This window comes from Sminthopsis crassicaudata, chromosome 1 (assembly GCF_048593235.1).
Source record: "Sminthopsis crassicaudata isolate SCR6 chromosome 1, ASM4859323v1, whole genome shotgun sequence".
In the NCBI taxonomy this organism is placed as follows: Eukaryota; Metazoa; Chordata; class Mammalia; order Dasyuromorphia; family Dasyuridae; genus Sminthopsis; species Sminthopsis crassicaudata.
The window spans coordinates 14778147-14805504 of NC_133617.1; the positions used below are offsets into that span (position 1 = coordinate 14778147).

General features: G+C 44.1%; 1 protein-coding gene across 2 annotated transcripts in view; it reads right to left on the bottom strand.

Moving 5' to 3' along the window:
* ZNRF3 (zinc and ring finger 3) overlaps positions 1 to 27358 on the bottom strand; it is a 168906-nt gene that overhangs the window by 48979 nt on the left and 92569 nt on the right. For both annotated transcript variants that reach the window (XM_074294952.1, XM_074294960.1), the window contains exon 2: positions 22806 to 22931. In XM_074294952.1, coding sequence (XP_074151053.1) covers positions 22806 to 22931 — 126 coding nt within the window. The remainder of the gene's footprint in view (positions 1 to 22805; positions 22932 to 27358) is intronic.

Sequence of the window (27358 nt, forward strand, 5' to 3'; positions counted from 1 at the left end):
AGCTCTTAGCAAATGCCTTTGAAAGAAGGCACGGAAGACCATAAAGATAATGGGAGACCCAAAACTCCTGAGGGCCAAAAAAGCGTCGTCTGGGCATTCGCAGGCCTAGCACAGAACCTAAACCCAAGCGGCACCGACCAGTAAGGCTATGGAAGCATAGTCTTTAACAGAAGGGTTAGGAAAGGAGAAGGAGGAGGAGCTGTGCCGGGCTTTACAACATGGGGCAGGAACTCACCCTCAAAGGGAACAGGTGTACCCTAAGGGCCCCCCGTGCTGGGGTGGGCAGGTCTGAGGTGCCAACAGTCATGGAGCCCAGCCCTGACCCGATTCCTAACCCACTCTCCAACATCCACGGCTAGGAGCCCTCCAGCCTCTGACGAGATACCTGTAGCTTCAAAGAGCTTTCCCCGGAGAGCCTGGGACCCTCTTGGACAGTCGTCCTCCCAGGAGCTCTGCTCTGCCTCAGGACCTCCAGCCAAGCGCCAGCTCTTGTCTAGGGGGTTCCCGAGGACACGTCCAAACCCAGTCCAAGGTTCCTTCCAAGTCAGCGCTTTTGAAATTTTCTTTTCCAGCCTAAAAATCCCCGGTCCATTCAACTGCCCATCTTATGAGCCAAGGCTCCCACATGTCCCGATTCGGAGCGGCTAACACTGGCATTCAAAATCTCTCGCTTATTTTATGTGCACAGAGTTCAAGTTAGTGACCTGGGAAAAGTTAGGCGGGCTTTTAAGCTTCCAAAGAGTAAACAATGTGACCAGAGCGTAGCAATAGGACCATCCAACTCGCCCATCAGAAAGTTAGATGGGAAAAAATCCAACAGGATGATCCATGGCCCCAGGCCAACTGCTTAGTTACACGAGGCCAAGCCCGCAGCTTCTCCTCGGGTGCTTAACAGGCAGGAGCCGCTCTCTGGGCCTGAGAGCCAAGCTCCCAGTGTCTTGAGGAGGGGACTGTTTGGATAGAAGTGTAACATGAGATGCCTATTAGGTGGATTCTCTCTTTCATAGCTTTGTTGGGCTGCCAAAATATTTACTTGACTTCTTAACTCTAAATCTCTGAAACACACCTGGATCTTTCCAAAAATAGGCATTTTCCCTATTTTCTCTGAACCCGAGAAGCCCAACCCAGACAAGAGAAGGCGAGGGAAAGAAATCAGTCAGAAATACTGTAAGTAAGGCTGGCTTCACATAAACAGAGACTGCCTTAGTGCCAGGGTGCGTTCACACTAAAGTTGTGCAAATCGAGGGCAGAGCTGATACTGAAGCCAGAAGAGCTAGCTCTGAGCCTCGCCACCTGTGGGACTCTCTGGACCTCAAGCTTCTCATCTGCAACACAAGATGTTTGGAATCGGTCATTGTCTCAGAGCCTTTTCCATGAACTTATGATTCCACTGAGTTGCTAGGTGGCCCAGTGGATAGAATGCCAGGCTAGAGTCAAGACCACCTGAATTCAAATCCTTCAGACCCTTCCTAGGCTGTGTGACTCTGGGCAAGTCACTTTACCCTGTTTGCCTCAGTTTCCTCATCTGTAATGTGAGCTGGAGAAGGAAATGGCCGACCAGTCCTGTATCTTTACCAAGAAAATTCTAAATGGGGTCATGGAGAATTGGACACGACTGAAAATCACCTGAACAACCACAAAGAACTCGAAGCAAAATCACACATCCTCCCTTTCTGAAAGTGCCGTGTAATCCTTCACACCTACTCTTAATTTTACTGAACTTTTCAGAGAAGGCTCTTCCGTGTATGTGAGCTTTTTTTTTTTTTTTAAATTGCCTAACCTCAAAGTTTGCTCAAGGCAGCCTCATGCCCAGAAAAAGGAGAGATCAAGCTTCTTACTCCTGGTCTTAGGCCACACATTGCCTGGGAGCGAGGAAGGAAGGAAGCCCCCTCCTCTGGGCCAGCTCTTACACATATTATCCCCACTAGAATACTCACAACAACTCTGAGAGGTAGGGGGCTATGGCTCCCATTTTGCAGATAAGGAAACTGAGGCAGATGAGGTAATTAAGTAGCTGGCCCAGAGTCAGGGAAGTAGCAGAAGACAGCGCCAAATGTGAATTCAGGTCTTCTGGACTCCAGGCCCCACCCCTTGCTGAGCCTAGAGCCTAGGGTAGATCTAGGCAGCAGTGATTCAGCCAGAGCCCGATTTAGGGGAATGTTCTCAAGTTCTCCAGCTTGGTTCTGAGTTCTGGAGTCTCTGGGCCATACCCTGTGGGCAAGGCGAAGCTTCAGCCAAATGGGAGGACAGAGCTGGGAAAGGCAGCCACATGCTGAATCTATCCTGTAGCACGTGCGCATTTACTGCGCAGTAACTCAAAAGCACGCCTTCCAGAGAGGCTCAAAATGAATGATGAGCCATAAATGGAGCAAAATTTCCACATCGTGGGCAAAGAGGAAATTAATCAAAGACACTACAAGGTCTGTCTCATGTGGTACAAATGATCCATAGAGAGTCCCGATGACTATTTTTATTTCAAAGTTTCTGGCCCACCGTCAAAATCCTTGGTTACGAGCACCTCAGCTTCTGAGGGAGCTGGCACGGCCCAGCCGTGTGCGAGGAGCTCCTTCTCTCTGCTGGGCAGTCTGACGTGTGCATCTGCCAAAGCGGGGAGGCCAAGGAGCAGGCGGCGGTTTGTGGGTAAAGCAGAAAGGGATCTCCCAGAATTCTGCGTGGTTAAGCCACTCGTGTGTGCAGGGAATCTTGGGCAAAATCTTCCTTTTCCCTTTGTCTCTCTACCCCCTCGAGGAACTTTTGTTCCTGTTTGGGAAGCAGACAAAACTCTGGCTGTTCTGGAAACCTGCATTTCAAACCTGCCATCTTTGAAAAGAACAAGAGGGGGCTGCAGGTGAGAGCAATCTCTGTCCCCCCTCCCTTTTGGAGCATCAGATGTCAAATGCCAAAGGGCGGAAGAAAGGAAGGCACATTTCATGTCTTCTTCAAGTCCCTCCCCTCCTAGGAGGCAGCAAGGCTCGCACACAATGGTCACAGGGCCCAAGCAAGAGAGAAGCTTTTGTTAAGTGCTTCCAACGTGCTGGGCTCTGTGCCAGACTCTGGGCACAGATACAAGGGACAATTCCTGCCTCCAAGAAGCCCGAATTCTAACCAAGGAATACAAAGCACATAGGGAAATGGAAGGCAAGGGAGGGAACTCTGGTCTGAGGAGTCATTTGGACATTTGGGTGAGGTATTAAGAGGGAAGAAATAATGTTTTGACTGGTTTGATCGCTATGCCCAAAGCAAGAGGGTAACAGGGTAGAGGAGGTACCCAGGTGCCAACAGGCTGGGAGGGAGAAGAGGTGGTGTTGAAGTATGGTCTGGAACTTGCTAGTTCCTTTGAGAGGCTAGGAAAGCCAGATGATAATCATTCCGTCTCAACATTCACCCTTGTAAAATCTTGCGTTCCAAATTTTTCTCTCTCCTTTTCCCTCACCTCCTCCCCAGACAGCAAGTAATACATGTTAAACATGTGCAATTCTTCCATACGTATTTCCACATTTAAAATGCTGCACAAGAAAAATCAGATCAAAAAGGAAAAAAAATGAGAAAGAAAAAAAAAAAACCAAGTGAACAACAACAAAAAAGGTGAAATTACTATGCTGTGATCCACATTCAGTCCCCACAATTCTCTCTCTGGATGCAGATGGCTCTTTCCCTCACAAGTCTATTGGAATTGGCCTGAATCACCTCACTGTTGAAAAGAATCAAGTCTATCATAATTGATCATCACCTAATCTTGTTATTGCCGTGTACAATGATCTCCTGGTTTTGCTCCTTTCAATTCACGTAGGTCTCTCCAGGCTGCTCTGAAATCATCCTGCTGATTGTTTCTTACAGAACAATAATATTCCATAATATTCATATACCATAACTCAGCCATTCCCCAGCTGATGGGCGTCTGCTTAGTTTCCAGTTCCTTGCCACTACAAAAAGGGTGGCTATAAACATTTTTGCACATAACATCAATATTGGAATGATCACTGCATATCCTTTAACCTAACAACACTACTACTAAGCATGAAATCCCAAAAGAAATTATGAAGCAAAAAAAAAAAAAAAAAAAAAAAAAAAAAAAGAAAATGACATATGTACAAAAAAAATTCATAGCAACTCTCTTCTCAGGGGAAAAAAAAAAAAAGGAAATTGAGGGAATGCCCATAAATTGGAAAATGGATCAATAAACCGTGGTATGTGTTTGTGATGAAATATTATTATTCTATGGGAAATGATGAGCAGGATGCTCTCAGAAAGGGCGAAAAAAACTTGGAAAGTCCTCCATGAATTTAAGCAAAGTGAAATGTACTATATACAAAGTAATAGCAATGTTCTGGGATGAGCAGTTGTGAATGACTTCTTCTAAGTAATACAATCATCCATAACTACTCTCATGAACACTCTTATGAAAAATCCTCTCCATACCCAGAGAGGGAACTGATTGTGTCTGAATACAGATTGAAGAATTCTCTCTCTTTCTTTCTAACTTAATTTTTCTTGAAGGTTTTAAATTTTCATAGGATGGGAAATGTATTTTCTTTCACAACTTGATTTTTATGGACATAACTTCAATGTGGTTTCTTAATTGTGGGGTGAGAATAAGAGAGAGAACCCAGAACTCAAATTTTAAAAATAAATGTAAAAAAAATTTCATTTTGAATATAATTGGGGAAAAATGTTAAATAAATAAAAGAAATTGAAAAATAAATCAAGATAAGGACCTGGCACAAATAAGCCAAAACCCCCCCCCAAAAAAAAAACAAAAACTTAATGATGATTAGCTGTGAAAGATTTTGCTATTTTGGTCAATATAATGATCTGCGACAATTCCAAAGAACCCATGGTAAAAGTGCTTTCTACATCCAGAAAGAAAACTAGCAAACTCTTAGAATAAAACCTATTTTCTTTTCTTTTCTCAGATATCTTTTTTTCTCCTTCTGCCACACAGTCAATGTGGAAATGTTTTGCATGCCTTCGTATGCATTTTATTTCTCAATGGGTTGAGGAGGGGAAGGTGGAAGGAAAATAAAATTTTAAAAATTACAGAAGACTTTCCCAAACCCTCATATTCAAGTGCTTTCTCTCAGTTATTTCCTATTTGCTGTGGTGAGCTTGTCTATCTGCCCAATTAGATTGTGAGCTTCTTAAGAGAAGGAACTGTCTATTACTTTTCTTGGAATCCCCAGCACTTAATCAGTACTTAATAGATGCTAATGATTGAGGATACCAGGTTGCGGTTTGTTGTCATTAAGTCACACTTACCTCTTTGTGAATTCATTTGGAGTTTTCCAGGCAAAAATACTAGAGTTGCCATTTCCTTCTCCACCTCATTGTTATAGATGAGGAACCTGAGGCAAACAGGGTGAAATGACTTGCCCAGGGTCACCGAGCTAGTACATGTCCGAGGCCAGATTTGAACCCAGGAAGATGAGCTGTTCTGACTCCAGAGCCAGCACTCTCTCTAGCCACTACACCACCTACTTACAGAGGCCGCAATTAATGTGAGCCAAATTCAATGTCTCCAAATAGGTTCAAGTTAGTTGACACACTCACTTATTCACTATGTGTGGACGGGATGTTGAGTAAATATTACCAATAGATGTGCTAATGGACAGAAGGAAGAACAGCTCAGATGGACCAATGCAACAAGAGAACAGACTTGTGATCCCATTACAACAAAACACTGATGGAACTGAACAGCACGAATGTGGAGATGAAAACTTTAAAATAGGACAAGATGTAGGGATACCAGACTATACTGTACAATTCTCCAAAAAAGGAAAGAAAAAGGCAAAGTGGTCCTGTTTTCTGTGGTTTACAAACAACTATAAAGAATAAGAGAATTACAATGATAAATATGGGGCCTTTTAACAACATGATTAAAGAGCGCAATCTACAACATATTCCTCTCACCAGAGCAACCATTCAGGGAAAAAAAAAAAAAGGTTCAAGTTTATTTAAGACAGTGAAATAAAAGTAAACGAAGCAGGAAAAACAGACATTTCTACTGCAAGTATTGGTTAGTTCACTGCTTGGCTCAATCTCTTTGAAAATAGAATTCATTTTCCTAATATTAAAAGTAATAGAGATCCAGCCTAAGGTGAATGATGATATGGCAGGTAGATATTTTGAGGTTTGAAAAAAAAAGAGAAGAAAGTGGATATGCTGATCAACAAAAAGTGTTAATGGAGGGTCTAAGGATTGCCTAACACTTTTATTGAAAGGTAATTGCTATAATTATCTATCACTTTCAGTCCTGTGATGGTCAAATAAGGAAACTTAGAGGTGATTAATGCTGTTTTTGAAGACTAATTTTCAAGTTATTTTAGCTTGAGATATTGAAAAATACTCCAATGACAACAATTTGCATTTAAAGAAGTACTGTTTTAGACAACACCAAATCCGCCAACTCTACATGGCTCTCTGTATGAGAACATGAGCGTGTAAATGTGCCAAGATGTTTTATGCTACTGAACTGTATTTTCAATGACAGTGATGGTTTTGTCATATTATATAGAAGTTTATTTTTAACTTTTATTTAATAAGACTTCATTTTTTAAATTTTGCTTTCTACAAATACTATGATTTTGTAATAAATTCAAATCAGAAATGCATTATTCCTATCATTTGCTGTTATATTAATTGACATGTATTAACTGAACTGAAAATAACTTCTTTTTAAAAACTACTGATTGAACTATTTCCATCAGAAAGGAACTAATGACCCTATTTTATATATGATAAATTCAAAAATTGTAAAATTATTCAAATTCACTTTGGAATTCATGGGATTAATTAGTCAAATTATAGAGACCTCACTCCATGGGAAGCCATCTCATCTCTCCCTCTTTCATTCAGCTTTGGTAAATGAATCAATTTTTTAAAATATAATAATTTTTTAAAAATATAATTCTAAATTTTAAAAAGCAAAAGAAGTCATGTGAATAACAGCAAAAACTTTGAAAGGGCTGCCTCGCTCCGCCTGCCATGTTGGCTTCATAAAGCTGTTCCGACCACATTCCAGAATCTGATGGATGACTGAAAAAGGGAGCTTGGGAAGCCATGCATTTTAAAATTTGATGTGTAAAAGGCCAAATGAAGGCAATTTTTGAAAACTCTTCTGTGTTATTTGGATGTGTAATCTAACTCAGGAAATTGGGATTAAGAAATTGGTTGCAGCAGAAATAATAATCAAGAAAGAGGCAGGGATGGAACACTGAGGAAGAAACAGAAGCTGCCCACAGACAGCTTAGACTTGCTGAGTTCCACTGGTGTTTGAAAGACCTCAAGTAGAGGCTGGATGACTTGCCAACCAAGGTACACTGGAGAGGAGATCTGAGTTCATGTGTGTAAACTGGATGGGAAGATGATGGGGGTAGTTCAGTACCCCTGATCAATGAAGAGAAAACGGAAGAGAAATGAGCTTACAGCCACTTAGGCTGACAGACAGGCTTCCTCTAACTCCTCAACAGCTTCAGTCAGTAAGAGTTATGGTTGGGAGTAGGGGAGGTTTCCTCTGGTCAGTCCGTGTGGAATTACTATGGTGTTCCCCCAAACACCAGATCAATTTGAGGTCTCCAGAAACCACAAGGGAGGTGATGGCCCTGCTCTAGTCAGCCCACAATGTGGTCAGTTATGGGCACCACACATGCAGAAGGTCCACTGACAAGATGGAGCAAATCCAAAGAAAGGCAACCAGCACGGTGAGGATTTGGGAGACCATGTCACGAGAGAGCTGGCTGAAGGAACTGGGCACTTTTACCCTGAAAAAGAGAAGTCTCAGGAGAACATCAGAGTTGCAATCCACAAGACAGAGCAGACAGTTCTGCTCATCCTTTACCCTGGTCTCCTTGCCACTTAAGTTTCTCTCCAGTCCCTTCATCCTCCACAGATCTGACCAAGTGATTTTCCTTAAGCACAAATCTTACCCGATGGCCTTACTGGAACGCCTATGGTTCCCTCTAGCAGCTACAATTAAAAAACAAAACGGAAAACAAAAAAGAAAAAAAGAAAACAACTTCTGTTTGGCTTGTATGGTCTTTCACAGGTCTCTTTCCCCAGTTGCTCCTTTAGATCCTGGGTCCCACCTAATTTGGCCTTCTGTGGCTCTTCTCACATAGTCCTCAGTTTCCCTTGCATGGAACTCACTTTTTCCTCACTGCAGAGTCCTTCCCTTTTCTCAAGATGTCTCTCAAGTCCTACCTTCTACATGGAGAAACATTTCCCAATCCCACCCTCAACAGTTGGTGTTCTCTCTTCCTCTCTACCTCTCATTTATCTTCTATTTATTCTGGATGTACTAATGCATTTACAATCTTATCTTCAATACCAGCAAAACTAAGCTCCTTAGGCAGCTACTATTTCCGGTTTTTTTTTTTTTTTGTTTGTTTGTTTTTTGTTTTTTTTTTTTCAATATTGAGCCCCCAGGATCTCACACAGGAGGTGTTTAATAAGTGCTTGTTCAATGATGATTCTATGTGGCAAAGGTGGCCCAACTAGAAGCAATGGGCAGAAGCTGCAGAGAAGCAAATTTAAAGATTGATATAAGAAAAAACTTCCACTAATCTGGGCGGTCCTCAAGAGAAATTATCATTCAGGCAACTTTTAGGTTTTATAGAGAAGAAAACTAAGGTTTACCAAGGCCACATAGGTCATTGGTGCTAAGGACAGGGCTACAAACAGGTTTCGCTGCTCGTTTGGTAACAATATTCTCCCTGCTTCTCAAAAGCCAATCGGTGATTGGGCAATTTTTACAGAAGTCATTTTGTTGCTTTCCCAAGTCCCTGACAAACACCATGGGATTAGAGGATCTGGGATTGCCAAACTTCTTAGGGGATACCTATTAATCCAGGTCACCCAGGGAATAAGTGCCACAGCCAAGATTCGACTCAAGGTACTTAAGTTCCAAGAAAAGAAAAGATCCTAGTGTTCAGATGGACCTCAATTTCAGGTTAGCTGAAGCTATGTGCAGAGGCCGGCAGGCCCATTACTTCCTGTTTCTAGATTCCCTGCCTGGCAGACTGTGCCCCAATGAAAAGTGTTGTCAGCAGCAGCAGCGACAACCCCAGTGCTTCCCACAATTCTCAGCTGGGCTGCATATATAGACTGAAACATGCTATTTTTTATTTTTCCCCCCATTTTTCTCTTTTATTCAAGCATTCTTATACAACATGGTTACTATGGGGATGTTTTACATAATTGCACATAACTTCTACCTGATTGCTTACTGTTTTAAGGAAGGAGGGACAGGAGGGAAGGATAGAATTTGGAACTCAAAACTTCAAAAAAAAAAAAAAAAAAAAAGACTGCTAAATCCTAGATGCTAAATGGGGCTTTAAAGTATCTTTTCAATGAGGGCTGGAGGGACAGGGCAAGCCTTCATTCCACACTTTGCTGATTATTTCTTTCTAGATGAATCTTTCAGGAAGATGCTTTTCTTCCCTCTTTTTTTTAAAAGAGAAACAAAGCCAATGTAGCCAAGATTAGAAGTGAAGTAGGAAGCTGGGAAATAATTTTTAACAGCCGGTGTTTCTGATAAAAGCTTCACTTCTAAAATATATGGAGAATGGAGTCAAATTTATAAGAATGTAAGTCATTTCTCAACTGACAAATGGTCAAAGGATAATGACAATTTTCAGATGAAGAAATTAAAGGCTTCTTTAATCACATGAAAAAAATGTTCTAAATCATTATTGATTAGAGAAATGCAAATCAAAAGGACTCTGAAGTTGGCTCACATCTCAGTTTGGCTAAGATTGACAGAGAAAGACAATGATGAATGTGGGAGGGGATGTAGGAAAACTGGGACACTAATGCATCATTGGTGAAGTTGTGAACTGATTCAACCATTCTGGAGAGCAATTTGGAATTATGCCCTAAGGGCTATCAAACTGCACACCCTTTAATCTGGCACTCTCATTACTGGCCGTGTATCCCAAACAGATCATAAAAAAAGGGAAAAGGATTCACATGTGCAAAAAATGTTCGTAGCAGCCCTTTTTGTAGTGGCAGAGAATTGAAAAATGGGTGGATGCCATCAGCTGGGGAACGGTCGAATAAGTGATGGTGTATGAATGTAATGGGATATTATTGTTCTATAAGAAATAATAAGGGGGCAGCGAGGTGGCACAGTGTATCCACTAGCCCTAAATTCAGGAGGACCCGAGTTCAAATCTAATCTCAGACCTGTGTGACCCTGGGCAAGTCACTTAACCCCAGCCTCAGAAAAAAAATAAAATTAAAAAAAAAAAAAAAAAAAAAAAAAGAGCAGGTGGATTTCGGAAAGGCCTGGAAAGACTTACATGAACTGATGCCAAGTGAAGTGAGAAGAAACAGGAAAACACTGTACACAGGAGCAGCAAGATTGTAGGATGATCAACTATAATGGTCTTAGCTTTTTCTCAGCAATTCAGTGATCCAAGGCAATTTCAAAAAAACTTTGGATGGAAAATGTCCATTTGCATTCAGAAAAACTGAATGCAAATTGAAATATACTTTTTTTTTTAAACAGACTGAAGCATATTATTTTTTTTTACCCTGATCTCTTATTTTTATTTTTGTGGTCTTTTCTCTTTTTGTTCTGACTTTTCTTCCTCAACATGATTCACATGGAAATATGTTACAAATGAATGTAATGTATAAGCTAAAAATTAAACTAAAAAAGGAAATTACAAATTTGCTTGGGAGATGCAAACATATATAAACAAAAAAATCAATCGGGAATTTAGAGTTGACTGGGAATACAATTATTTGTAATTGTTTCTGGAGACAACAGGACTTTACATTTATGCATTCATTTCTTTCTTTAGTTAAAAATGTGTTCTTTTATAATGGCAAGCACAGCTAAGTATGAATGAATTTCAATAATGTAAAGCCTGTTGCCATGCTGTGTGCCATTATGTCAATAATATAATCCTTTTCTCCCCATCTTTTTTCCTAGCCTGGAAAATAAATGACTTGAATTGCATGCCACAATCATCAGAACTTTGGTTCTGCAAAATCGGGTACCAAAGAGCCTGCATCAGAACCAGCAGTCTCAGTACACTAAATCATTTTTTTAAGCTGTGGTCCATATCTTCAACCAGGTTCCTTCCATAGTACCAAGTACCCTGCTCAGTAACACTGGTGGCAAAGTCCAAACCAGCATCTTTCTGCCCTTTCGGGACATTCACCCATGAGATTTCAGCCACCAAAGTCTGAGCCCCTCTCCGACGCCCTATTCCCAAGCAGAGGCCATGACTGGTCAGGTTCTCTGTTGCTGTCCATGCCAAGTAAGGGCTGTCAAGTAACAGAGCTAAGTATTGCCAAAACCAAGGGATGTCCAATTTGCCGACTCTGGAGTCTCAATAACCCCGAGAAAATCAGAGCATGCCGAGTCCCACTGATAAACGTCCTACGGATGAATTACATACAATGTATTTGCCACCCCAATGGAGTCCCAGCTGAAAATACCATAAGACTCGGAAACCGACAATGCAGTAGATTTGTCTTCCAATCGGTTAAATCTTGATTTCACATTTGCTGGCACTGAGGAGAAAGTGGACTAGGAACACACTTGATGCTCCCCAAACAAACGGTCCAGAATGTATCTTTAGGGATTTGAAATTGGGGGAGATAAGCAACAGACAGTGCTGGGGACAGAGTGTGCTTGACAAACCCCTTGTGATAAATCGGTTGTATGTACACACTACTGCTCAGTTGAACAACTCGTTCTGAGCCCTTGGCAAGGATAGTAGGTGGTTTCTCTCACTTTTTCACTGCAGAAGATCAAATCACTGGTTGTTCTGAGTTCTCAATTCCTTCTTGTCTAAAACAGCAGAGCTGGAATACAAGATATAAGTCCTCTTCATACCCAAAGATGCAGACCCAACGAAGAAAAGTAAATCAGTGCAGGAAGAAATGATTAACTTCAAAATTAAAATGTCATTTTACAAAAGCTCAGAAACTCTCTTGCAATATGGATGTTTCCTGTAATCTGCATCAACCTCAGATCAGCTTGGTTATGGAGTCTCTTTTCCTCTCTGAAAGACATCCCCCATAACAAAGAGCATTTTTTAGAAGAGGAGGGGGCAGCTGAGCCCAACTCATCAAGAAACTGAAGAGTCCCAAAGCCACGTGCAGTGTGTGACCCCTGCAGCCCTCGCCTCCATGGGGGTGGTCTGGGGGGCTTCATCTCTGAAGGCGCTCTACCCGATCCTCATTATCGTTGTTTCTTTTATTTATGTCTTCTACACGGCTGCTGTTTTCTTGGCTCTGTGACGCCCTTGTATCCACACTTCTCTGTATCCATGAGGCATCCTTCCGTCCAGATCAATCATCTCAGGAATGGCTGTTTCCTAGGCAGTCCCTTCACCTTCAATCTCTCTCTCTCTGTGCATCCACCAGGTCTTACTGAAATCTGGCCAACCTTTCCAGGACTGGCTGCACCTTCGCTCGTTCTCCTCAACTTCCATCAGGCAAGTGAAAACACTCCTTCTCACTGTGATTTCCAGTTTGGGCCCTTTCCTTGAATATTCAATAACCTTTCTTCCTGAGTTGAATGCTAGTCATATCTACCACCCAATCAAAATCCTGGCAGTTGTTGTCTATAGACTCTCAGCTTACTCCCCCTTCCTTCTTCCCTCAATTAATTCCATACTTAGCTTACAATTGTTCTCTTCTCCTCAACTTGTGCTTTCACACTAGGGGACTTCACCATTCATAGTGATTCTCCCTCCAACCCCCCTAACCACTCTCCTCCCATGAGCCACTCCTCCAGCCGGCATTGGCCATACACAAGGTCAAAACCTTCTACTTACCATCACCTACACACCGATCAGCTCCATGTTAAAAAATTCTAAAATCCCCTCATCTGACCACAAGCTATTGGCTTTCGCCTCTCCTCTGCTTTCCCTTACCAAACTCTCCTCTTCATCCTTACCTGACCTCCGATCTCTCACAACTCCTCACTTCTCTCCCAGGTCATCTCCCCATCTCCCCTTTCTCCTCTTCTCTCCATCTTGATTCTTTGGTAAGCCAATCCAACCCTCCACTGTACCTCCCTTCTTGGATCCCTAGCCCCCTAATACTGCAAGTTTTATTCAGCCAAGCCTCAGCAGAAGACCGCTTCCACCATTTGTCACCTTCATACCCAATACATGTGGCTGAACAAAGATGAAGAAAATCATTCAATCTATTTGACTTGGGTCCACTATAATTCTGTCACATAACCTTAAGTGGACCCTCACAATTGCTCAGCAAATGTTCTTATTTCCCTCATCAACTCTTCATAGTAGCTTTTCATCCCTCCTCACACCTCGCAGAGTTCCCTCTTTCCCTACTCTCTTAGCAGAAAACCTCATATTTTACAGAAAAAAACTGAAGGTGCAATATGCCATAAACTCTCTCCGCTCTTCCTCATCTCCTATGACTCAGGTGTTTTCTGCTACCATCTCCCCTTTTACGCATCTCCCATGACAAAATGGCTTTCACCCTTACCAAGATCGACTCCTCTAAAGCACAAATGAGCCCAGTTCCATCCAATCTCCTCCAAAAGAGAGGTCCCTCTGTCATTCCCACTCTTGCACTTATTTTCAATCTCTCCCTGTCTATAGCTCATTCTCCACTGCCTACAAACATGTCCGTGGGCTCCCTCAACCTTAAAAAACCCTCACTTGATCTTTCTAAACCTGCTATATTCTATAGCTCTTTTATTCTTTGGGGCTCAACTTTCTGAAAAGGCTACTGACAACCGGCCTCTACTTTTTCTCTCTTTTTTACTCCTTCTAATCTGGTTCCCAACCTCGTCATCTCGCCCACACTGCTCTCCCCAAAGTGACCAGTGCTCTCTTAATCCTTTTCTCATTCTTCATTCTCTTTGACCTGTCCGCAGCCTTTGACTTGCTCTCTCCTGGTACTCCTCCTCCCTCCGAGTGCTCCTTCTCAAGCTCCACTGCTGGGTCCTCCAGATCACGCACTCTCATGACAGGGGTCCTTCAGTGCTCTCTATTGTTTTACTGGGGGATCTCAGCAGCTCCCAGTGATTTAATGACCAACTCAGTGCGGATGATTCTCAAATCTGCTTTTCCTCTGACATCTTGGCCAATCTCACATTCCCAACTACCTTTCAGAATCTCAAAGTGAATGTCCGGGAGACATCTTTGACTCATTTAGTCTAAAACAGAGCCCTCCGCTCCCTTCCCTTTCCTTCCCTCCCTCTTTTCTGTAAAGAGCATCACCCTCCTCCCTCTCCTCAGAATCATAACCTAGGCGTCATGGTGGATCCTTCGCTATCACTCTCCACATGTCCAAGGCCTGTTTACTTCCACAGCAGATATGGAGAACTCCCAGCCCATGGGCCATATAAAGACCCAAAAACATTTCTGTGGTCCTCCCAAGGCAACTGCAACCTCCTGATACTGGAGTTTCTAAGTGGATAATTTTGTACGGCCCACAAACAATTTCATAAATATCCAAATGGCCTTTGGCAGAAAAAAGGCTCCCCAGCCCTGTTCTACAAGAACTCTTCCCCAACCTTTCCTAACTTTCCTTGGGTTAATTATTTCCTATTCATCCTGTCAGAGTAGTTAGGTGATAGAGTGCTACCTCTGAAGTCAGCAAGACTGATCTCCCCGAGTTTAAATCCAGCCTCAGACACATCCTAGCTGTGTGACCCCAGCTAAGTCACTTAATCTTTTTGCTTCAGTTTCTCCATCTTTCAAATGGGTTGGGGAAAGAAGTGGCAAAACTGCTTTTAACATATTTTTGCCATGAAAACCCCAAATGGGGTCAAGAAGAGTGGGACATGATTCAACAACTGAGCAACAACATATCCTGTAGACAGCTTGCTTGGTATATTTGTTTGCACATTGTCCCCCTCATTTGACCGTAAGCTTCTTGAAAGGAGACAATCCTTTCTTTCTGTATCACCAGGGCTTAGCAAAGTGCCTAATACATAATAAGCACTTAATGAATGGTAAATTCTATTATGTCATAAAAAAGTGGGGCTATAAACATCCATGGCTTCTATAAAGTCAAAGGATGTGGGTCACTTTATTTGCATAATTCCATACTATTTTCCAAAATGGCTGTACCCATTTTACAGATCCAATGACTCAGTTTCTTGCCAGTTATTATACAATGCCCAACCCTGAATGTTGCCCTTTCTTGGTCATTTTTGCTCATTTGCATTGCAGAGTGTGAAATGAAATCTCAGGATAGTTTTGATTTGCATTTTGTTTACTGTTAGTGATTTGGAGTATTTCTGTGAATAGCATGAAATTCTTTGGAAAATTATTTTTTTTTGTTGACTATAGGGGCATATAAACTGTTTACGTAACTTAAATGTCTGTGAGTATGAATATATAAATAGCTTTTATCAAAGAAATTTAATATCAAAGGTTTTTCTTTTCCCTTTTGACTACTGCTCTTCTTATCCTAGATTTTGTCTGTGCAGAGACTTTTCAGTTATATATTTTAACTTTTTTGATGGCCTTTTCCTTGTTAGGTTAAGAATATGGCTCCTACCCACAGCTGTGAGAGGGAGATGATCTGCTTATTAATTAAAAAAAAATTTTATAGTATGATCTTTACTATTAAGGTAGAGTACCTAGTGAGAAAGTATTGTGCAATATGGTTACAGAGTTGGCCAGACTGCTTTAGTTTTCCTGGCAGTTTTTTTTTTTTTTAATCAAACAGAGTTTTTTCCCCAGGTAATTTATGTTCTCTACTTGACCAAACACTGGGATATTGAGTTCCATTGTTCCTGACTCTCCCTTGTTTACTCTGTTTTACTAATAGTTCTATTTTTTGACCGAGATGGTCCTTTGGGTTGTTCCCCCCTGAGGAAGAGAAATGGTTTTATTCTTCCCCACCCCCACTTAACAGTATTTTACTTTTTCCAATCACATTTAAAGATAATTTTCAATATTCATGTTTTTTAAGATTTTGAGTTCCAAATTTGTTCTCCTTCTCTCCTTTCCCTACCCCCTGCCAAAGACAGCAAGCAATCCGATATAGGTTAGACATGTGCAATCATTTTAAATATCTTTCCACAGTAGTCATGTTGGGAAAGAAAAGTTAGAAGAAAGAAACAAAAGGGAAACAACATGAGAGAGAGAAAAAAAAAAAAAGCAAAACTATTAAAATATATATTAAAAAAAAAAAAAAGCAAAACAAAAGATGAACATCACTGGCTTTGATTGGCATTTGGGCTCCATAGTTCTTTTTCTGGCTGCAGATGGCATCCATGTTAGATGATTTCAATGACTTTATAATATTTGATGTTTTATACTATCATTTGAGGTAGGGAAGTGCTATTTTCTCTAAATTCTTAATTATTTTCATCATTTCCCTTGACCTCCTAGATCTGGTTTTCCAAATGAATTTTTAAAAATTATTTTATCAAATTCTATAAAGTATCCCCTTGGAAATCTCACTAGTATAGGAGTAAAAGTATAAACTGGTTTTGACAAACATGCCTTCGCCATGAGCACCAAAGACTCCTTCAGATATTTAAGGTGTTCTTTTTCTTTATGGAACACTTATACAAGTCTTTTGTGTGCCGTGGTAGGCCGATTCCCAAATGTTCCATGAATTTTGTATTGTGTGGAATGGAAGTTCCCTTTCTATTGCTGCTTCTTGTATTCTGGGACTGTTCCAGAAATGTTGTTCATGTGAGGCTTTCTGCGGTGGCCCACAACTCTGCTGAAGCTATTATCTCAATGAGCATCATTCATTAACTTTTTTTTAGAAAGCTTTTATTCTTTGATTAATTTGCTCGACCTACAGAGTCCAAGTTCCAGATGAGCAGAAGACTGCATCAAGACCAGAACATCTCAAAGGTCCTTACCCGCTCTGAGAGTCCATCGCCAATCATTGTTCACACGGCTACATGGTTTGAATGATAGCAACTCATGTCAGAAACTGGTCTTGGTTTCCTTATTTTTAGAATAGGAACAGGAGTGGTCCGTAGTCTTCTTATGCCAGCTTATTGGGGGACCAAAAAGGATTTTATAATCTGTCTGTATGTACATTCATGCGTACATATATGAAAGCACTTTGGGAATTGTAATTATATACCTAACTTTAAGGAAGAATGTTTCTCCACTAAGTCAGAGAAATGTTGACTTTTTGCAGGGAATTATTAAGGTGAGGAACAGCAAAAAGGTTCCAACATCCAGGGTAAAAGATGGAGCATCCTAGCATCCTGTCAGTTGCTTTCAATTCAATCCAGTAAACATTAATTAAGCACTTATTATTATGTGCCAGGCACTGGGGATGAAAGACAGTCCCTACCTTCAAGGAGCTTACAATCTACTGGGAGGAAGAGAACACACAAATGGAGGCACGAATGTGAAATGGGCGCTGGGGAGGGAGGGGAAGGGGAGAGGATGATGGCAAAGGGGAACCTGGGAATCAGGCCTGGGAACATCTTAATCTGTGGTGTTTAAACCAGGCAGGGTAGAAGACACAGAATGGGCCAAAAAGGCCAGTTTCTGCCCTCTTTAAAGGAAGACATTGGGAGAAGTTTGCTACTGTACCCTCCAATCAGAGGGGAGAGGATGCTAAGGGAGGCACAGGGTCAGCCAGATTTGACCAAGCATTCTGGTGATGAGATTGGAGGAGATGAATTGAATAGGGGCAGGGGATGGCAGAGGGCAGGGAGCACCCCAACACTGGCCCCTTTTTTTGCCTAAGGGAAGAAAAGGATGGGGAGAGATGAAGGTTAAAACTGAAGGCAAAAGTATAAGCTTCTTACATTTTGACAATCATCTTCACCATTCCAGGTGCAGCCCATTCAATTCTGCGCAAACAGACCTCCCCAGGAGTAAGCACCTGCTCCCTTTTCCAGCCCAGTCTGTCCAATCCTGCCAGATTAATCTTCCAAAAACAATAGCTCTCTGATATTGCTCCTCTTGGCAAAACCTTCAGGACTGCTGGTGTTCCATAAGCTCAGTGGTTACTCTAGTTCTTTATTAGCCATGAGATGAAGTCTCAGGCCTTTAGACCTGTCATTCAAACGCTCTTTCCCACAATTTACCTAAATTCCTCTAAACCCACTTCTCCCTCAATCCAAGGCCCAAGGAAGTGAAATGACTTCTCCACCTTTGTAATAGCCCGGCTGACGTCCAAGAACAGGCTCGAAAGCGGCTCTTTCTAGGCCAGTGGTGCTACTGCCCTGTCATACTGAGTAGGGGACAAAGGGTCTCATTCTCTCTGATACATAAGGGCAGAAAGACAGAGCTCCTGCCCGGAACTCAAAGTCTGGATTAAAAAAAAAAAAAAAAAAAAAAGCGGTTCCCCCACAGCCCCTCCCTCATCTTCTCCAGGGAATAAGCATCTGGATCTCTCTCCTTCTCCCAACTCTTTCTGATTGTCATCTGTGTACCAGGGCATCTCCAACTCCCAGGGCACAAAGGCACCTCCTGTCCTGCAGGCTGCCTGTAAGCAACAAATCATTTTCTGAAGCTAAAAGTACAGCAGTAATAGGGAGGCATCTTTTGGCTCAAATAGGCTTTTTTCACTTTAAAATGGTGAGCACCCTGGCTCTAGAGTGACTGCCCACTGGGCCTATTTCAGCCATCAGAACTCTGCTGTGAGATTTGCCCATGGTCCCAGAGGTGAGAAGGGATGGCGACAAGAACTGGCCCAGAGCCAGAAGGACTGAGGACAAGCAAGTCTTTTCTGACCCAGACACCAAAGTGTGGCAATAATGCCATGCTTGGTCCCCACTGGCCACACTTTCAGACAGAGACGGGGGCTGCAGCTGCGATTTCAAGAAAAACCCCCTCTCTCCATAGAGGCCGGCACCTTCTTGGCAACTTCTCAACCGAAGAGCTTGGAGGAGCTGAGTGCCGTTCCCAAGTCTCTCTGGCTCTGAAGCTGGTTCTTTGTTCATCACGCCACTCTCTTCCAAAACCTTGGGAACAAACCCCATTCTCTCTGGGCTACCCGAACAAGGTAGCATTTTGGAGCACTTCAGTATTTCCTCCATTCGTCCTTCCATGAAATCCCTGGGAGATGGCAGTTCCAAAAGTTGGGCAAAGGAATGGATTAAAGCAAATCGTGACAAGAAGCCTCTGGGCAGCCCCAGCTCTCCCCTGCAGATGCATTTCCCCCACAACCATCATCTGAGGGAGAAAGTACAAAGAAGCCTTCCCTGGCTTCCAGGAGAGAAAATCAAGGGCCAGGAGGGGAGGGGACTTGTCCAGCCCAGCCCAACTGCAAATCTCCCCCTCAGCCTGCCCCTCCACTTCCCTAAGCTAAACTGTCAGGAGGCCCACAAAAGTTCCTCTCTCCTAAACCAGTTCTATCGTATTGGAGCCCATTGCTTCTGACAAATCATCAGGTCCGTCTACACACTTTACACTTTAGGAAAAAGAATACACCATCAGGACTAGAATGAGGCTGCCATCACACTCAGGTTACAGTCCTTAGAGCACATGGGCCTTCCTTGTGCTGAAGAATAAAAGAATAAAAGTGAAATCCATCCAAGAGAAATGCCCCCCAAGGCCAGGCAAACCAGTGAGTGGCAGAGCCAGGAGGCCGGTGCCCGACCTGGCCGCCACGGCTGCCCGGGCCCGCTCACCCTGTAAGCCTGACCTTGGAGACTACAGCATCTGAAGAATTCAGAAGGGGATCGGAAGCCAAGGGGACTCTCCCACAGGGGTCTGGGGGAGTCGGCCATGACTCAAATGACTCCACTACAATAACAAAAACATTTCCAAAGCATTCGATAAACTACCCAGATGAAGCACATTTGCTCTATGTCCTTATGGAGCCTGTCTAAGCTCCTGAGAAAACGCTGCACCCCAGAGGCTTCTTCTCTTATTCAAACCTTTTGCTGCCTGACATTATTTCTCCTTTCCTTCCCCCTTCACGGTGCACTTACTTGGGGCCAGTGGAGCCAGGAGAGGAGGTCCCTCTGGGCACGCTATTCTTGCTTTTGTTCCTCTCCCCCCCCCACACATACTTCCCCGAGTGTATGACACAACTGTGGTGGAGGACCCTCCTTCCAAGAGGCTTTCCCGCCCCCCCCCCGCCAAGTTTACTTGGCAACATAATTCACCAATTACTTCCTTTCTCTTTTATGCCCCTTTGCCATCCACATCCTCATTCTCAGCCCTTGAGATCAAGGGAAATGGCATTAAAAGCCAAATTACCCACATGAATATCTCACCCTATCACAATACTTCTCACCTTCACACCATCATCCCCTTGGAGCCAGATAAGAGAAAACATGGTTTATTGTTGTTACTATTCAATCATTTTTCCAGTGGTATCCAACACTTTGTGACCTCTTTTGGGGGGTTTTCTTGGCAAAGATACTGGCGTAGTTGCCATTGCTTTCTCCAGCTCATTTTACAGATGAGGAAACTGAAGTAAACAGGGCAAAGTGACTAGTCCAGTGTCCCACAGCTAAGAAGTGTCTGAGACCAGATTTGAACTTGGGTATTTCTGACTCCAGGTAGAGCTCTAGCTACCGTAGCACTTAGCAAAGTATTTAAAAATCGAGTTGAAAATAAAAAATTTTAGGGGCAGCTAGGTGGTGCAGTGGATAGAGCACCAGCCCTGAAGTCAGGAGGACCTGAGTTCAAATCTGGCCCCAGACACTTAACACTTCCTAGCTTTGTGACCCTGGACAAATCACTTAACCCTAATTGCCTCAGCAAATAAATAAAGTAATTAACAGAATAAAAATTTTCAGAAGATTAAAAAGAGAAACAGAGAGACCCCATTCATCATATCACTTGCCTTGAGCCAGACTTTAAACAAACATGAAGTTTTCTTGACTCAATGAGTATAGTTCCCCCTCCCCCTTACTAATGATTTTATCGAGAAAAAACCTTGTCATATTCCTCCTCCCAACACAACTGACAGCTGGCCAAAGAGCCAGTAAGAGCAGCCAACAAACAGAGGCTCCTGCTGGCACCAGCCAGGCTCCCGTTCTTTCCCCCTGCGTCCCCCAACATGGCAGAAAGGAGGAGCCGTGCAATAAATGTTTACTGAATGAACCTCATCGGTGTTTAATCATTAATAGAGGCTGAGAGGTCTGGCCTGCCCAAGCCTGCCGGCCAAGTAGCCTCCGCTGTCCACGGCTTTGCCAGGAAAAGCAGAGAACAGGTAGGTTCTTCTACTCAAGGAAGCAGATATGCATGAGCTCAGCGCCATTTCAAAGGCTCCATTCTCCACCACTGTAGGAGACATGTTCCTCGGAGCCCTGGACCAGCACCCCCACACACGTACACTGACCCTCCAAGAACACAACTAGCTGAGCCAGAGTCATGCAAATCACATTTTTTCCAATCACGGCCCAGTAGAGAGTGGGAAGAAAGCCATCCTTCTGGAGCGTGGCAAACACCGGACTACTATCCGAGACCGAGATGTCAAAAAGCACTCCACACTGAGCAGCCTTCGGAGCTCCTAACCGTTCCAGAATCCACGCGGGAGAATCATGGCTTCCCCACCCCCAGCATCCAACTCCAACCAAGAAAGACATCAAGAAGCAAGTGAACAAGCCAAGATCTCTGAGAGGGCAAGAATGCTGCTGAAGTTTTGGAAGAGGGAGCCACAAAACCAGAGTGGTTTTTCTACTACAAAAAGTCTGACAAGAAGTGCTCTGAAACATTCAGCTGAAGAAGACCCCAAATATCAAGAGCTTTAAAAGTACATAGGACTAGGAAAATTTGATGATAGAAATGTTTAAATCAAAAAGCAAAGGCCCAAACATCATGTCTGCTTCCCTCTAACCTCCAGATTTCTGAAGACTGAAAGCTGGGAAGCTCCTTTCAATATTCTGTCCAATCTTCCCCCTTTCCTCAGGTCCATTTGATGGATAAGCTAATAGATCAGGAGATCCAGGCCATGTAGTTTAAAGGAAAGGTTAAACCTCAGTCTACGCAGCCCTGGTAGCTTCATATCTAACACGTATGTGGGTCATGGTCTCAAAGCTTGAGTCCTCCATGACCTAAGGTTAGAAAGGAAGGAAGCTGTCCAACCCTCACCACAAAACACACACATCCCAAAAGTGAAGGGAAAGTTTGCCAAAATTGCTTCTTGGGACTCTCAACCCCAAAGATGCACAGTCAGTAAAACTGCGGCCCAAGAGAAAATGGCGGCTCTTCTCCTCGGCCTGCGGGAGGTACTTCTGAGCACTGTTCTCCCGTCACAAAACACATCAGGAACTTTTATCCCAGGGCATCCCCTAGAGCCTGGGGATTGCCTAGTTCAGACCTTGATAAAAGAATATCCACAGTGAAGGAAGCAAACACTGATGCTCTTTTGCTCCTCACTGAGAACCAAGGACAACCTCCGACCCTCCCCGGTGAAGTCAGCAAAAGCAAGAACACAATGAATAGAGTGTAAAGAAAACAACCGGGAGAGACTGAAGAGCAACAATGGAGGCACTGACCAAGCCCGGCTCCAGGGGACTGATGGAGGCTGCCTCTCCACCTCCCATCTCGTCATGCAGAACACCACGCACGTTGCAGGGCATGCTGGACTACGTCCATTGGTTATAGATGGAAAGTAACCTGCCCAAAGGATATATATTTTTTAAAAGCAACTTGCCATAAGAATCATAGTTCCACGTGACTTTAGTATATGTAAATATGTCTGCCATCTGTCAGGTTCAAAGTAAAGCAAATGATGTCCTGCAGACGTTCTAGTGAAGAAAGCCTTCTCAAAGGCTGGATAGGTGCTTGGGTCCAGAAGAAGGTGCTATAATCCCACCAAGCTCTGCTGCTCTAGGGCCGATCTATGGGGTGCCTCCTGTCTCTCCCTCGTACGTGGGAAACGGTGTGCAGGAAGCCCTCGCAGGGGCCGGCACTTACCTTGCCCAGGACAGTGAGACATGGCTTCGGATCCAGCTCTGGCTGCTCCAGCTTCACTACCCCTACCCAGCCGTATTCATACAAGTCTTCTTCATCATTGTTGTTACAGAGTCCCAGCGGGTGCATCTAGGAAACCAAACAGAGACAAAGTTTAAAAGGCAGACAATACTTCCCCCGGGCGTGCTCGGGCCACTCAGAGCCAGTTTCCCCCAGGCACCCAGGGCTGGGGATTTTAGCTGTACCCCAGCTCCCTGCCCTACCGAGGTCTCCTCAGAGGATTCCCCCTGCTGCCAAATCCACCCCAGGCTGTGCCATAACAATACTCCTTCACACAGAGATAGTCACTTCAGCGCCAACGTCAGAGGCGCCTGCCTGCACCTGAATCGAGTCCCAACCCCTGTGCTTGGCACGAGAAGCCTTTCTGCCACCTGGTGCCACCCACCATTAACAGACCCTGCTGCCAAACAGGCGCTGCACTCATGGCCTCACCAGTCAGGGAGCCTGGCTCTAATGCCAAAGTCAGACCTACCTTGGTGAAAACCACATTCCCGATGGCTCTGAAACACCATCAATCCTATCCAGTTTCTAAAACTGACACTTTCCAAAATCTACTATTTCCTCAATGTGCGTATTCCTTATTACAAGGCAGATCCCAGCCCCAGGACACTCCTATCCCTGTAAATCTCGAAGAACGGGGCAGCTAGGTGGCCCAATGGGTAGAGTGTCAGGCTGGGAGGCAGGAAAACCTGCATTCAAATCCAGAATCCAGACTCACACTACTCGCTGAAGGTCCCTGGGCAAGTCACTTCAACCTTTTGCCTCAGTTTCCTCATCTGTATCTCTGCTAAGAAAACTTCAAATAGGGTCTGGAAGAGTCGGACATGGGAAACAAGTGAATACTAACAAACGTGAAAGAAACCAGAAAGTCCTCCGAGTGACCGACTTCCCTGTGACAAGCCTCGCCAACCCTTCCTGGCCCTCAACCTGCCTCTATGCCACGAGGAGAAGTCCAGGGACTTCAGTATAGCTTGATACAGGACAAATGACAAAGGAGCCAGGACAAGGAATGAAGACATCCAGAGAATTCATTCTGCGTTAGCCACTGCACACCCTGCATTCCCTCTAGTACTTTCACTGAAGGAATCTTAGTAACAGCGCACATTTATTTAGTGCTTCCTGTGTGCTAGACGCTATGCTAAACACTGTACAATGATTATTTCACTGGAGCCTCCCAGCAGCCTCGGGAGCTGGCCGATAGGATCACTTCTCTTTAACAGATGAGGAAACTGAAGCAAACAGAGCTGAAGTGTCTTGCTGAGAGTCACCTGACAGTAAGTATCTGAGACTGAACCTGAATCCCCCCCCCCCCCCCCCCCGCGACTCCAGGCCCAGGCCCTACGCCATTTAGCTGCTAAGGAGACCCAGGAAACAAGAGTATTCTTTCTCTGCACTTCTTGGATGGAACACTAAGCATTTATGAAATACCTACTATGTGCCAGCAGGCTCTGAGCTGAGTGTTGTAGAAAGGGACCAAGAGCAAAACTACCTCTCGGTGAACTAAAAATTGTAGGCTCACTCTTAAGATTTTTGGATTAATTTAAAGCTATGCTCTTAGTTAATGCCCAGTGACGACTAATTACTGTTCACAATCAGAATCCAAGATGTTTTACTGAGCTAGAAAGGCCCTTGGACTCATCTGACAGGGGAAACTCAAGCTCTGAGCAGAGGAAAGGAGGCCGGGCTCCAGCGTCAGAGCCAGTAATGAAACCAGCATTTCTTCAGTGCCTCCATGCTAGCGGCCATACCGGCATCTGAGGTGCCCCAGCCCTGCCCGAATGTAAGGTAGGGACTACTCCTTTTTACTGGAGGAGACCGCCTCTATCGGAAGGAGGGAATCAGGGAAGACCCCAGGGAGGTGGCGATACTAGAACTGAGCTTGAAGAAGAGAGGGCTTCTGGTAGGCAGAGCTGAGGAAGGAGCGAACTCCAGATTCATTCACAGAAGAAGGTCACTGGCAGGTCCCAGAGTGCCATCTGTGCAGAACGAGAGGGGAAAGTCTATGTATGAAGGAAGAGTGTGAGAAGGAGAGGAATCTTGAATGACTGGAAAGCGAGGCAAGGAGTCAGGCTGTGAAGAACTTTAGGAACTAAACAGGGACATTTATATTTTATCCTCCAATATGTGAATCAACTGGATTTGATTTTATTTAGGCAGCGAGGTGGTACAGTCTATGTTTCCTCATAAGTAAAATGGAGGTGACGAGGCCCCACCTTCCAGGGATTAGACGAACTGACATTCATAACGTGCTCATGAGCAATAGATAAAAACCATCACTATTACAGAGAAGTGGCAGTGGCAGATCTGCTCTTGAGGCAAATCCCTCTGACAGCTGCAGCATGGAGGGCTGGACTGCAGTGGAGACAGGGGCTGAAGTAGGGAAAATCAATGAGATCCATCATCTCCATGAGAGGGGGCTGAGGGCCTGAAGGATGAAGGGGCCACGTGGTGAAGAAAGGAGATCCAACAAGACTTGGCAGCGTGACTGGTTCCCTGGGGATAACAGAGAGTAAGGCACCGAGAATAAGACCGAAGTCTGGACCCGGGAGCCTGAAAGGACCGGTGGGCTCTTGGACCCAAACAGCCAAGTCTAAAATAAGGGAAAATTTGAAGAGGAAAGCCAAGTTCAGATGCGGACATGCAGAAGTTTAGCTGTCTCTGTGATACCGAATGAGAAACATCCAGGAAGTCACTGGTGACGTGACCAAATCTCGGGGAAGATACTAACCCATGGGGGCTGAAGAGGTTATAGATGAGAGACAGAGACTGAGAGACAGAGACAGAGAGAGACACGTGGGCGAAGAGAAGAAGACAAAGTCTAGAGAACATCAGGGATATGAACTAGACACAGAATGAAACCCAGGGGGATGGGCTCAAGAAGTTGATGAGCCAGACATTCTGGACCGAGATAATGAGGAAAGTGGTTGGGTGGTTTTGTTTTTTACTGATGTATATGTTATAATTACATAATATTATAAAAATTTGGGCTTTCATTTGCAGGAAGAAAAAAGAAAGGAAATGAGTGTCTGTTAATTGGAAAACACACACACACACACACACACACACACACACACACACACACACACACACACACACAAATGGGGGAGGGAGAAAGCAGCCAGACTTCAAATCTGAATCCTGTGACTTCAAAATTCTGAATATTTTTACTTCATTAATATATTGTGAGTGGATGGCACCACAAAATGCCAGGTGAGCACCCTTCTGGTATATCAACCTCAGGTCTCTACTGCACAAAAGCCTTCAGTGGCTCCCCAGTGCCTGCTGAATAAGGCATTCAAGGCTTTCTATAATCTAGATCCATTCTCCTTTCTTGGTCTCATCACTCCCCCCCCACACACACACACACAGTGAGACCCAGCTAAAATGCACTTCCTTGCAACCTCAGTACATGTGCTTTCCTGTCTTTGCACTCTACAAACTCCAACAGCCTCCACAGAACTATTCTCTTCCTCTAAAGCAGCTGCTGAAGAGACTGATAACTGGGGAGGCTGGAATAAGGGCAAACTGATGCAAATAAAGAGCGGGTGAGGAAGAGGAAGGCAAGAAAAGCAGAATGTGTGAGGAGCCTTTTCAAGGGCAGATCTGTAGTGTAGTTGGAGGCATGAAGTGGAACGCAGGTGAGAGGTGACGGCCACAGCCGTGGGAGCCCCCCACCTTTCGGTGACAACCATGGCCAAGGGCAGGAGAGACTAAATACTAAGCACCATGGGAGAGGCCATTTAAGTATTAGCTGAAGAAGTGAGGAGCTTGGAGGGATGGTCGCAAGAAAGAAAGAAGACAAACCCCCAAGGAGATAAAGGAAGAACAGACAGCTGGGAGAACACAGAGAAGAATTCAAGAGAACAGCTTCCATCAGGAGGCAGTGTCAAGAGTGAAAACAGCTCTGATTTTTGGAGGCACAGGTTCTGGGTTCCAATCTCACTTCTAGCACTTACTACCTATGGGTGACCTTTGACAAGTGCCTTGTAATTCTTAAAATGCTTTTGGGAACTATTGCTATTGATACACATGGTGGTTGAACAACCAAGGTGAGGAAGAGGCTGCTAAGAGCATGAGCAAGCTTCAGCTGCACTTGTTCTAGGCCCATCCAAGGCAGCCTGGGCCTTGTGCTCAGGAGAGAGAGAGAACAGCCAGAAACCTCCTCAAGCAACACACACAGAAACTCGGGAACCAGGGCCTCTCCTATTACCAATGAAGTAAAGGCAGGGCGGGCAAACAGAACGCAGCTGAGCCTTGGGACCCCACACTGCATTAAGGATTACCAGCAGCTCTTCCACCAGCTGTGAGAATTTCAAGAGTGTTGTTACAGAAGGCACAAAGCAAAAAACCACAGAGCATTTGGACTGAGCCGTCTTTGGTCTGAAGTCCCTGGAACAGGGTACAGAAAAGTTGTTTTTCAAACAGCCCAGCTAATAAGCACAACCTTGCCCCAGTCATGAACGCGGCATTAAGAGGCCATCCTACCGACATCAAGT